Below are 13,170 nucleotides of genomic sequence, written 5' to 3' on the forward strand. Positions count from 1 at the left end.
ATAGTCAGCCAAATGCCTTGCCCTTGTTAACTCTTCATTGGCAGGCAAGAAACAGACCAAATACGAGAGGCCACCAGTTGTGAGACCTTCTCACCAAGTGATAGACGCACACGCAAGGGTTAGGAATTATTCAGCACGGTGTCTTTATTGAAATATCTTGGGATTTAAAACGGTGGCCAAATTTCTAGTGGTAAGAAGATGCCATGAGTTATTTATTGCTATTTCCTCTCTGGGGAGGGCCAGTGAAACGCCTTTCCTGGAATAACAGGATATCGAGGCCAATCCCATGGATCAACCCCTGTCACGTTAGAGCCTGTGCTAGGCATAGGCAGCTCAAGGAGCCCCCCATTAGCTTTTTAGTATTGGGGGAAGGGCAAAAATATTCTGGTTTAGGGCCCCCAGCGGGCTAACACCAGCACTGGTCACCATCATGTGCCTTAGGGACAATTACCAGTAACCATGCAAGTGGCAGACAGAAGTCACAGCGTTGCCAAGGAAGTGAGGGAAGCTAATCTTTTGTGGATTCAGCCCCAGCGAATGGTGCATTTACAGGACCAGCAGCATGGGCGGCGGGTGAACCACTGGCTGGGGGAGACTAGCCCCCAGCTGACCCTGCCCCCACATCCCCCGCCAGAGCCCCCGCCCAAGCCCTGGAGCACTGGGCATGCGCACCCCCCCTGGCCCCCAAACATGGGAGGGCAGCCCCAGTCCCTCCTGTCTCCCACCCCTGAGCGCCCCCGCCCCCCCCGCAGCCGCCCTAGCCCCAGCATGCTGCTTCCCTAAAGAGGAGCAGCCTGCCTGGGCTGGGGCCAAGCAGGGCTTCAGGGAGGAGTGAGGATGGGGCCACGCCAGGCTGTTTGGGGAGGCACAGCCTTCCCCAGCTGATGCTATGTGCCACCCATGGCCAGCAGAGCCACAAAATAACTCCCGCCCCTCCAGATTCTGAACCCGAGTGGACAGAGCCAGCCCCCTACCTGAAAAGCATCCCCAAGGCAGCTGGGCCTTTCCAGGGGCTCACCTGGTCTGCAGGAAGGAGCTGGATGGAGGGTCTCATGGAACCTAGTTGCTAAGGGATTAAGGCCCTGATCCACCAAAGCATAGAAGCCCATTCTTAAAGCTAAGCACATGAGTAGCTGCAGACATTTCCATTGGGATTACTCAGGTGCTTAAAGTTAACCATGTGCTCTGGGGAACCTGGCCTTCACCAAGCATAAATGCAGGGGGATTGAAGCATAGGGATAAAACACCCTCAACTAGGCTGCAGTATCTTCAACCAATGCTTCACTATTGGTTTTGCCAAACAATTTGTGACAGTAAATTCCCTGATATTTATGGCGGGGAGGGGGTGTTCAGATTTCTGTGCTTTTTCTAAGGGGCATGCAGCAGGCACTGTGGAATCAAACTGAAGCTTGTTCCTATACCTGCCAGTAAGGTACAGCTCCATTAATTCCCACTTTCTCAAAACAAAATGAACATGACGGGTTTTGTCTCCCGTCCCCACATGCCCCGTTGCAGTCTTACATTCTGAATCGGATGGATGTGGCAAAGCACTCTTTGGTTACAACGGCAACGTTACTGCTTTCGGATTAAGTTAGCTGTAGCTCACGAAAGCTTATGCTCAAATAAATTTGTTAGTCTCTAAGGTGCCACAAGTACTCCTGTTCTTTTTGCAAATACAGACTAACACGGCTGCTACTCTGAAACCTGTCATAAATAGATCCTGTTTCTCTCCCACTCCACCCACTTTGATGCACTAGACTCATTTGGAGGAGATGGGTCTGATGAGATCTTGGGGGAAAGCTCTCTTCTGTAGGAGATCCCGGTTCACCTTCCAGTCACTCTCTTTGAAGCCGGTCAGAAATCCTTCTTCCTGGGGAGAAAAAACAAACCTGGGTCAGGACCAGTAGGAAGAGTGGAAAGGGATTTCTAAGGCTGAGTAGCAGGAAAATGTTCCTGACAGTGAGAGCTGTTGGACTGTGAAAGTTTCCCAAAGGTTGCAGGGTGGAGACATGGCTTGGAACATTTAAAACTAGATTAGATTCAGCAGTACAGAACAATCCTGCATTGGGTCCAGAGAGATGGACTGGGTGGAACCTATCCAGTCTTTTCCATTTCATGATTCAGAGAGGAGTTCTTTGCTTTAAAGTCACCTAGGAGGTGTGGAAACCCAGTTCCCGCTAATTCTAACTGGGGTTTCTGAGTCTATTAGACAGCTCTGAAAAAATCTCAGCTTTAATATTTAGCTTTAATGGGAGTGGCTTAGTCATTATGCAAGGTAGCCTATTTCCCCTTGTTTTTTCCTACCCCCCCCCCCCCAGACATTCTTGTTAAACCCTGGATTTGTGCTGGAAATGGCCCACCTTGATTATCATACACAATGTAAGGAGAGTGGTCACTTTGGATAAGCTATTACCAGCAGGAGAGTGAGTTTGTGTGTGTGTGGTGGGGGGGGGGGGGGGGGGGCGGGGGGGTGAGAAAACCTGGATTTGTGCTGGAAATGGCCCAACTTGATTATCATATAAATTGTAAGGAGAGTGATCACTTTAGATAAGCTATCACCAGCAGGAGAGTGGGGTGGGAGGAGGTATTTTTTCATGCTTTGTGTATATATAATAAGATCTTCTAAACTTTCCACAGTATTGCATCCGATGAAGTGAGCTGTAGCTCACGAAAGCTTATGCTCAAATAAATTGGTTAGTCTCTAAGGTGCCACAAGTACTCCTTTTCTTTTTGCAAATACAGACTAACACGGCTGTTACTCTGAAACCTAGCTTTAATATTGCACCTCTCTTTAGTTTTACCCTCTTGCGACAGCATCTTCATCACAGAGACAGTACACAGATTCAAGTGTGCAGATGAAGGAACCAACTGACGAGCTGGGTGGGAAATGGTTTTCCTATCTTGTGAGTTTGAGGTTTTGAAATTTTTTCCTGCCTCAAATCAGGCTGAAAAGTCAAAAGCTCAAATTTTTGCAACCTGATAGTCCAAAAATTTTTTTCCATCAAGTCCATTAAAATTTTTAATTTAGGTTTCGACTTTTAAAAAAAAAGCTTTTAGTAAAAGCTAACGAAAATTTCAAAACAAAAAGTTATTTTGAACCAGAAAACAAAACACTTAATTTAGAAAACACTGAAACAGGTCATTTTAACAATTTTAAAGTTTTTCCCCCCAAAATTTTCTAATTAGATTTGTCAAAACCAACCCTTTCCCGTGAAAAATGTGTTTCTGTGAACCGGCATTTTCTGATGGAAAAAATATTTCATCAGAAAATTCCCAGCTTGCTCTACCAATTTGCCTCTAAATCTCTTCACCAACAGGAAGTGACTTGTCAGCACCAAGGAAATAGTTTAGCAAGAGGAGAAAGGAGCTGGGAGATCAGTTAATGATTGACTGAAGGCCTACCTAAGGTGAAAGAGAAATGATAAACAGACGCATGTGTATTGCGGGCACTGTGCCTACATTTTATTAGGCCTTGTGCTCATGGGAAAGTTGCACTTGTATAACTGAAGGTATGAATTTAAATCGGAGTAAACACTGCACAGACACTTTTAGACTTGGTCTACACAGTTCTTTTACTAGGAAAATGATGTCTCTTAGAGGTGTGGTGTTTTTTTGTTTTGTTTTGTTTTTTACCCAAAGTTCTACCAGTATGACCCCTAGTGTGGACTTATAGTTCTATCAATCTGGTTTATTCCTCTTCCTGTACGGTATACCTGCACTCACCCTAACGGGAGTCGTATTCCTTTAATTATACTAGTATAGTTAAAGCAGTACATCTTGTCTGTGTGTAGATAAACCCTTGATCCAGTTTAAGAGTGGTTTACTTCTGTTTAGCTCAATGCTAGCTCTACACTTGAAGGCTTTGCTGCTCTAGCTGTACCAATATACTAGACTGGCAAAGTGCTCCTAGAGTGGATGCAACAAAACTTTGGTTTCACCAGTGTAACTTATTCCAGTGCCCCCTCCCCGCTCCACCCCAGTGAGAGAAAAGTGCAGTTTGGCTGGTATTACTGTAGCTACACTAGGGGCTTTTGCTGGCTGTATTGGTCACAAACCACATCTCCGACTGACGTTGCTATGCCAGCAAAAGTTTTTAGTGTAGATCTGGCTTTCGTCAATTAGAAACAGGTTTAATTAAACCAAAATAAAAGCATCCGCACACCGCCTTTTGTATCAGTTAAATTGTCTTTTTTTTTTTTTTAACCGGATACAATTTAAAGTTAGACTGTGAAGCTTTCCCACGTAGACAAGCCCTTACATACTGAGAGAAGAGACTGCAACAGGATCATATCAGGTCCCACCTACACAGTATGCAGCAACAGGAAATTGCCAAGACATCCCATCCCCCATTACCAAATAGTCAGGCTCTTTGTTTTCAGTTTTTACCGACTTTTACTGAAACTTTCCCGGGTTTTACAAAAGCAATTATTCATATATATATTTTTTTTTTACCAATTTTTCACCCAAATTTTGGAAGCGTCAGAAATCCCACAAACCGCCTCCCCGCTCGGAAATGAGAGATGGTGGCTCGCTGTTACCTGGGCCTGAGAGTTGGTTACCACCAGAATTATCTCCCCTTCCCTGAACTGCAGATGATTTTCATCGTCTGACGTGTGAGTCTGGATTGCTTGAGCCTGGAATGTGAAAGATGGGATTAGTGAGAAGTTAGTTTCCTTGGAATCACTGACTCTTTCCCCACCAGCAGGATGAGATGGTACATGGTGGAGTTCGGATACACAGATTCTGTCAGAATGGTGCAATTGTCTCTTGATAGCCACATTCTATACCATCTGTCATTGCTTAATTAGCAGGTCCCTTTCAGATGACACCCCAGGGAGCAGCTCATAGACCCAGACTGGGAATACTGCTCAGAACTGCTGCTTTACATTATTTAGGGCACTGAAGCCAAAGAAGTATGCATCTGAAGGCAGAATTTGGCCCTTGGGACCTATTTTTTTAAAGTAGCGATGGAGTAGGCAGGCAAGAAAAGAACGTGGATCCCCTGGGATTATCCTGCCTGCAAATCCAAAGTTTGTGTGTCCCTAAAATGTGAATGCAAAGGGCTGCTGCTGGTGACATCTCAGGAGGACAACCACCTCCCCTCCTGCAATTGCTGATTGTATCAAACAGTTGATTGCTATCACATTGTTCACTCTGCTTGTGTGTGGTGTCGCTTTCCCCTTTCTGTCATCTGCATTGTCTAGAATTATCAGCTCTTCCTGGCAGACACTATTTTGTGTTTGTACAGCACCTCCCACAATGGGGTCCCAGTCTTGGCCGGATCCCTAGGCACTTATTCATGCATGATTAATCACAGTAAGTATTAATATTGACAGAGGCCAGGACTACACTACAGAGTTTTGTCAGCATGATTCTGTCAGTCAGAGGCGCAAAAAAACCACACCCTTGACTGACACAGTTATGCCGGCAAAACCTCCCGTACATGCAGCTATACAGTGCCAGAAAGAGGGTCCTTTTGCTGGTATAGCTTCTGTTGCAGTTTAACTAACTAACTCCTCTTGCTGGTATAAGCAGTGTCTCCACTAGGAGGCACTGCTGGTATAGCCTGTGTAGTGTCAACAGGCCCCCGGGCACCAGCGAAACACACAATTCTTTTGCTCAAGGTCGGCCTTTGAATCAACCCCAGCTGTGTCATTATTGGGAATTCGTATTAGAGGAGCACTTAAAGGCCCCAACTGGGATTAGGACCCCGCTGTGCAAGCTGCTGTTCACACCCATAGGAAGAAATGGTCCATGAAGAATATACGGTCTGAATAAATAAGACAAAGGATGGGAGGGGAAACAGAGACAAGAAGCAACTTGCCCAAGGTCACACATCAGGTCAATGAACAGAATTCCTGGTCTCCCGACTCCCCGGCCAGTGTCCTAGCCACTAGGCCAGATCTGCTCAGCCTTATGGTACAGCAGGTAGTTGGCGTTTCTTAGAACATAAGAACGGCCAGACTGGGTCAGACCAAAGGTCCACCTAGCCCAGTATCCTGTCTTCCGACAGTGGCCAGTGCCAGGTGTCCCAGAGGGAATGAACAGAACAGGTCATCCTCAAGTGATCCATCGCCTGTCGCTCATTCCTAGCTTCTGGCAAACAGAGGCTAGGGACACCATCCCCGGCCATCCTGGCTAATAGCCATTGATGGACCGATCCTCCATGAACTTACCTAGTTCTTTTTTGAACCCTGTTATATAGTCTTGACCTTCACAATATCCTCTGGCAAGGAGTTTCACAGGTTGACTGTTGTGTGAAGAAATACGTCCTTTTGTTTGTTTTAAACCTGCTGCCTATTAATTTCATTTGGTGACCCCTGGTTCTCGTGTTACGAGAAGGAGTAAATGACACCTCTTTATTTATGTTCTTCACACCAGTCATGATTTTATAGACCTCAATCGTATCCCCCCTTAGTTGTCTTCTTACCTTGAAGAGGAAGCCCACAGGCAGCTCATGGCTGCTGCTGCCTGTTTCACCATTTGGAGTGAAGGCAAACATCATCTGAAATCAGAAAGACATTTGATGGGTCCGGTTACTCTAGCTTCTTTGCCCATGCACAGAACTATCCCTTTGGCTGGCCCTCTTGGGCTGCTGGTGGCATCACAGACTAAACAGAAAGCAACGTTGCAAAATAGTTTTTAGAAAATACAATGTAGGACTATAGTTGGGAACTGGAACTAATCCGGCCTTTCAGCCCGGAGTCCCTGCTTCCTTCAGTGGATTCCCAGATCTTCTGATTTAGATCCAGATGCTGCTACTCTGATATGGCCAGCAGCCCTCCTGGACTACACCCAGAGTGAAGCACTAACAATTGCATGTCAGGATAGGACAAGCTGACCCTTCAACATTTCCACTCTATTAACTCAATCATCTCCTATCAAGGAAGAGATTCACAGGTGCAGATCACTAATAGAGAATGCTAAGCAGCTTCATGTCCATGGGAGGAACTTTGCACACAGCACGGCTCACTTGCCCCGCATGGGGAAAGCCACAAACTTTGGTTAAACTTTGCTTTATCATCATCATATCACTCGTACTGAAATAGTGCCTAGGAGCCCCAGTCATGGGCCAGAACTCCACTGTGCAAGGTGCTGTACAATGACAGCGCCTGGATGCAGTTTGTTTCCTCCCAGATAGGCTCTCCCCTTTTCATGGCTGATGACAAGGAGCACGACCATGCCAAACAAGCGTGCTTGTTTCTAAACGCGTGCTGACTGGAAACGCCTTTTGCTGTGGTTTTGGAACAAGAGGTGCACAAACCCAGCAGCAGTTGGGTACCTAAATCCCTTAGGCTCCTGCGAAAATCTCAGCCTTACCATGCAACAAAATTTGATAGCAACCTTTGACTACCTGAAGGGGGTTTCCAAAGAGGATGGAGCTTGGCTGTTCTCAGTGGTGGCAGGTGACAGAACAAGAAGCAATGGTCTCAAGTTGCAGTGGGGGAGGTCTAGGTTGGATATTAGGAAACACTAGGAGGGTGGTGAAGCACTGGAATGGGTTCCCTAGGGAGGTGGTGGAATCTCCTTCCTTAGAGGTTTTTAAGGCTCGGCTTGACAAAGCCCTGGCTGGGATGATTTAGTTGGGGTTGGTTCTGCTTTGAGCAGGGGGTTGGACTAGATGACCTCCTGAGGTCTCTTCCAACCCTGATATTCTATGACCCTGGGAAATGGATGGGTGAGGGAGAAGCTAAAAATACACAATGATCTTCAGGGCACTTGTGAGCACTTCTGGGTGTGGGAAAAACCTCCCATTTGGGAGGGCTGGAGGCATATAAGGGAGCCACAGAGAACGTATCGGTGTGTGAGAAACAAGTCCCAGCGTTAGAGTGGCAAAAGCTGGGCGTGCAGAAGAGCAACTATTCGGAAAATGCGATGCACCCTCCTGTGGCAGTCGAAATAATGATGAACACTAACTGCTGTCCCTGCAGTTTCTTGGTTGAAGTTGGGTTTTTCAGACACACCTTAATGACTATCCAAACACAACTGGGTTTGGAACAAAAGGAGGAGGAAACGAATCTTATTCAGCAAATACTTTCCTAGTCATCCCCAGTGAAAAAGCAAACCACATCATGGAGAGCATTCTCCACGGAGTGACCAATTCCTTGCTGCTGGGAATTGCTCTCCTCCCCCCCACTGCCCTGCAAGTTCCTTGGAAGTTGGGAAACTTGCAATATATTTTGCCACGAGCAAACTGCTTTTCAGCCGCAAAGGTTCGTGTAGGCAACAGACCCAGGTGACTGCCCCGGTAAAGGCCTTGGTTGTCAGTAACATTTCTGGCAAGGACAAGTACAATTCAAGCAGGTCTCTTCTCTGGGTCCTAGCACCTGCCGCCCCGCTTCTCCAGTAGCCCCCCTTTCATCTCCTCAATGCACCCGCTTGCTTGTTATTCCCATGTTACAGCAGATACCTGCAATGACTTTGCTTCAGGCCACTGGTCAGCAGCCAAACCCTTGTCCCACATTCATTCTATTGTCTCTTACCTGTGTTTCAGCCACCGTTGGGGAAATGTTTAGTTCTTCCATGCTCCCCTCGCTGCCCCGGTCCTCTTCGGCCTCCCGGCTTGGCTGGCAAATCGTCCGCTCAGTCTCTGGCTGCGGCTGCTTCTGGCCATTGGCCCGTTCCTCTGCTTCGGGTGGACTGGAGCCACGGGTGCTGGCTGGGTCTTGATGAACTTCATGGACTGGGGTGGGAGGGGAAGCGTCTTCGTCAGGAGGGTACGTGGCATTTTCAGGGCAAACTAAAACCTCACCGAGGGGCATCCCGTTTCCTGGCTGACTTGATTCTTGCTGGGAAGCTGTGGGTTGGGTATCTCCTGATGGGTTGGCCTCCTCTCTCAAGTCAGGTGAAGGGGGTGCTTGCAGAGATGGGATTTCATTGCTCGCATGGAGTACAGAGCATTCATTTCCCCCCTGCAGGTCGCTAGTGTCGGCCTCCAGGCTTCCTGGAGTCTGGGTTTGGGCTGATGCACCATCAGAGGGCGGCGGAGACGTTTTGGCTTTGCCCACAGCCTCAGCTATAGCGGCAGATAGAATCTCTGCAGCCGTAGCTGCTGCAATATCTTCAACTCCCCGGTATGACCTCTCTGTCACTCGGCTGGGTTCCTCCAGAGTCCCACTTTGATTCTCATTCTGGATTTCACTGGCACCAGAGGACCCGGACTCCACCTCTGCTGCTGACAGAGATTCTCTCTTGTCATGCATCGGAACAGCAGGAGAGGTGGGTGTCTCATCCTGGATTTCACTGGCACCAGAGGACCCAGACTCCATCTCTGCTGCTGACAGGGATTCTCTCTTGTCATGCATCGGAACAGCAGGAGAGGTGGGTGTCTCATCCTGGATTTCACTGGCACCAGAGGACCCGGACTGCACCTCTGCTGCTGACATGGACTCTTTCTTGTCGGGGGTCAAAACAGCAGCAGGAGATGCCGGTCGCTCATCCTGGATTTCGCTGCCACCAGAGGATGCGGCCTCCCCCTCTGCTGCTGAAGAAACAGATTCTCTCGCGTGACACGTTGAATCGTTAGGAGGCAGCTCAGGGGTCCCATCTGCAGAATTTCCCAGAGATGTGAAAACGACAGGAGGACGACTCACCGGGGAGGAGATGACCAGCGAGCGCCTGTTACTGCATTAAAGAAGACAGTGCTTTTACTTGCATAGGGTGTTCTCTCTGTGACACATGTCACCTATCTAAGTACTTTGCACCTACTCCACCCAACATTAATCCCCCCAATGCATACAACCCCAGCAAAAAGAAAAGGAGGACTTGTGGCACCTTAGAAACTAACCAATTTATTTGAGCATGAGCTTTCGTGAGCTACAGCTCACTTCATCAGATGCATACTGTGGAAATTGCAGCAATTTCCACAGTATGCATGCGATGAAGTGAGCTGTAGCTCACGAAAGCTCATGCTCAAATAAATTGGTTAGTCTCTAAGGTGCCACAAGTCCTCCTTTTCTTTTTGCGAATACAGACTAACATGGCTGTTACTCTGAAACCCCAGCAAGAGTACGACTGGCCATAGGCTCCAGACAGACAGACTGCAACAACCAAATGCGTGTTTCCTAGATACCAGACGTCTTTAACTAATCCCAGTGTAGTGACGGTCAGTTTGGCCTTCACCAGGGATTGAACCAGGGATCTCCACAGCTAAAGCATGAGCCTCTATAGCCTGAGCTAAAGGACGAACTTCCCTAGTTTTGAACTGCAGCAGACTCATTCTCTCTGGGTCAGGCCCAGGGTAGGGGTGTGAGGTCTAAATCACATATTAACCAGTGGCTTATATTGGCTGAAATTTGTGAGATTGCCCTCCTGGGGAGGCTGGATTTTAAATACTCCAAGACTCACTGAGGCAATGACTATACCCAGTTAGATTTCTCTTCACTGCCCAGCGATAAAGGAATAAAAAACCAGTATCAAAAACCCACACGTTGACCAAAGTACAACTGGCCAGGAGTTCCACCCAAGGGTATCTTAGCCAGGGGTTCTGAGGAGGCTGCTCCAGAGACAGAGGAGGTGATTAAAAAAAGAAGTAAACTAATGATTCCGAGGTGCCAACATTTGAGACACATTTATGGGCTCTGATTTTCAGAGACGAGGCACTCAGCACAGTTTGAAAATCAGGCTCCATTGAGGAACCTCAGCCCAGACTTCTGAGGGTTGAGGCACCTCCCACAATCCATAGTTAGATTTGAAAATCTTGGTCAGAGTCAACTTTACGTTCACGTCATTATTTTCTGATTTACTGCATTTTATTTACATTCATTTAAAGAAACAGGAAACCTCAGGGAATCAGGGCTTGAAGGCATAGGAGAACATTCTCCATAGCTCCTAAGGCCTGGTCTACGCTACAAATTTAGGCCGACGGAAGCCACCTTAAGTCGAACTAATAACATATGTGTCTACGCTTTACCAGCTCCCTTCTGCCAACCTAACACTCCTGTAATGTCACCTTAATTACTCCACCTCTGCAAGAGGCGTAGCATTTAATTTGACGTTGATGGGTCAGCAGAGAGGCAGCGTAGATGCATTAGAGACTTAGAAGCTTAAGTTCCGTCGAAAAAGTCAATGGGAAATAGGAACTTGACTCACTGAGGTACTTTTGAAATGTTCCGTGATCTAACATGGCACCCAGCGCTTCCCCTGTTTGAGATTTAGCATCCCTCTAGACCTCATCTACCGTGAGAACTGGAAAGCCATTTACCTCGGCACCCCTTTAATGATAAAGACTTTGCTGGAGTGCTGCTTTTCCAGTTTGCTCATCACCTCATACAAGTCGTGGTTCAGCTGGAAACAATGGGAGAGAAGCAAACATCAGAACCTACAATGAGATGATACTTCACAGCTTTCTCTTCTTTTATCAGGGAGAATTAGTTCACGTGGTTTCTCTTCACAGCCCTGTGAGCATGGACTTCTGCTCACCCACTGTCTGAACCACTGTAACATATACTACCTAGACCAACGTTTCTCAACTTTTTGATACCAGGGACTGGCTTACTGCCTTCCTAAACTGTCTCAGGGAAATCTCAGGGACCGGCAAGGAGACTGCTGCCGACCGGTAGTTGAGAAACACTGATCTACATGACTCAAGACAGGAAGTCGCTTCTGGAGGAGCCCCATGGGCGGGTATCAAAGGCTGGGGGAGGCTGAGCCTCCCCAAACATCCCTGCATGGCCCTGTCCATGCTCTGTCCCCAGATCTCCTCCTTCCCAGTGCTGCACTCCTGGGTGGGGGGGGGGGGGGGCTGTGCTACCGGCCCACCACCACACCCGGTGCTCCAGGACTTGGGGGCTCTCTGGGCTGGGGTGGGAGGGGCATGACCTCAGGCAGGAGGGGCAGGTCGGGCTGGGGGCTAGCCTCCCCGAGCCCAGGGTTCACTCGCCGCCCATGAGAAGCCCTCTGTGTTTCTCCCTTCCCTTCATTTGGGGCTGCATTTCCTGCCCCCCACATTCTCCAAATCTTCCCTTTAACCAGGTCATAACAAGAACCAATGATTGGACGTTAAAGCCAGACAATTTAAAATTGGAAATCAGGCAGAAATTTTTAACGGTGAGGGTGATCGAACCATTGGAAGAAACTACTCAAGGAAGTGGTATCTCAAGGTCTTCAGATCAAGACTGAGATGCTTTAGTCAAACTTTCTGAGATGCTTTAGTCAAACAAGTTATTGGGCTCAGTACAGGGGTAACTGGGTGAAATTCTCTGGCTTGTGCAATGCAGGAGTCAGGCCTGTGGTTCTCAACCAGTGGTACGTGTACCCCTGGGGAGATGCAGAGGTCTTCCAGGGGATACTCAACTCATCTAGATTGGTGTTTCTCACCCTGGAGGTTGCACCCTGGATGGGGTCATGGGACAGGTTTGGGGGGGTGGGGGTGGGGAGCGCGTTACAAGCACTGGTCTGGTGTTAAGGGTTGGCAAGCAAGGCAATTGCTCCTGGTCCCCATGGCACAGGGAGCCGTGCGAAACTAAGTTACATGTTTCAGCCTCGGGTGGTGGGCTTGGGCTTCAGACAAGGCTCACAAGTGAAAAACAGGCTCAAGTATCATGCTGAAATGTACGTACACTATTTATATCCCAGTCAATTTGTTTTATCATTATATGGTGAAAATGAGATCAGCCGTTTTTCAGTACGAGCACGCTGTGACACTTCTGTATTTTTATGTCCGACTTTGTAAGTAGTAGTTTTTAAGTGAGGTGAAACTTGGGGGTGCGCAAGACAAATCAGACTCCTGAAAGGGGGACAGGAGTCTGGAAAGGTTGGAAACACTGACGATCTAAGAGTCCCTTTAAAAATCTATGACTTTATCTATAAAAACCCAGCTCGCAAGGCTCTTCTGGCAGCACTGGGATATGGTAGGGACTAATCTGGTTAACACAGATCGTCCGACCAACAAGAGAGCAACATCAGATGGATTCCCTTAAAATTACATTTCAAGGGAACACAAATTCCTTGGATAATCTGACAAGGCGGGTGAGGGAATCTCTTGTATTGGATCGACTTCTGTTGGTGAGAGAGACTGTTAAGAGGTCTGTTAAGACCTTTCCAGTCATGGCGGGAGGAGGGGAAACAAAGGACCAGAGGTAGGTGGATTACTTTTTGTAATAACTGTCCTCTAGGAAGTTAGTAACTTCCTAACTGTCCTCTAGGTGGCAGCAGTGGGCAATTATTGCT

At 47.8% G+C, this 13,170-nt stretch overlaps 1 protein-coding gene across 2 annotated transcripts in view; it reads right to left on the reverse strand.

The window, feature by feature from the left end:
• Nucleotides 1–119: 119 nt before the first annotated feature.
• BIN2 (bridging integrator 2) overlaps nt 120–13,170 on the reverse strand; it is a 28,352-nt gene continuing 15,301 nt past the window's right edge. The window contains exons 9-14 of one of the 2 annotated variants that reach the window (XM_037883942.2): nt 11,204–11,286; nt 9,270–9,624; nt 8,484–9,167; nt 6,431–6,505; nt 4,539–4,634; nt 120–1,870 (exon numbers count right to left, since the gene is read on the reverse strand). In XM_037883942.2, coding sequence (XP_037739870.1) covers nt 1,760–1,870; nt 4,539–4,634; nt 6,431–6,505; nt 8,484–9,167; nt 9,270–9,624; nt 11,204–11,286 — 1,404 coding nt within the window. In that variant the 3' untranslated portion in view covers nt 120–1,759. Of the gene's footprint in view, nt 1,871–4,538; nt 4,635–6,430; nt 6,506–8,483; nt 9,625–11,203; nt 11,287–13,170 lie in introns of both variants that reach the window. The other variant, XM_007067024.4, reaches the window with a different exon arrangement.

The sequence above is a fragment of the Chelonia mydas genome, chromosome 20, assembly GCF_015237465.2.
Source record: "Chelonia mydas isolate rCheMyd1 chromosome 20, rCheMyd1.pri.v2, whole genome shotgun sequence".
Taxonomy (NCBI): Eukaryota; Metazoa; Chordata; order Testudines; family Cheloniidae; genus Chelonia; species Chelonia mydas.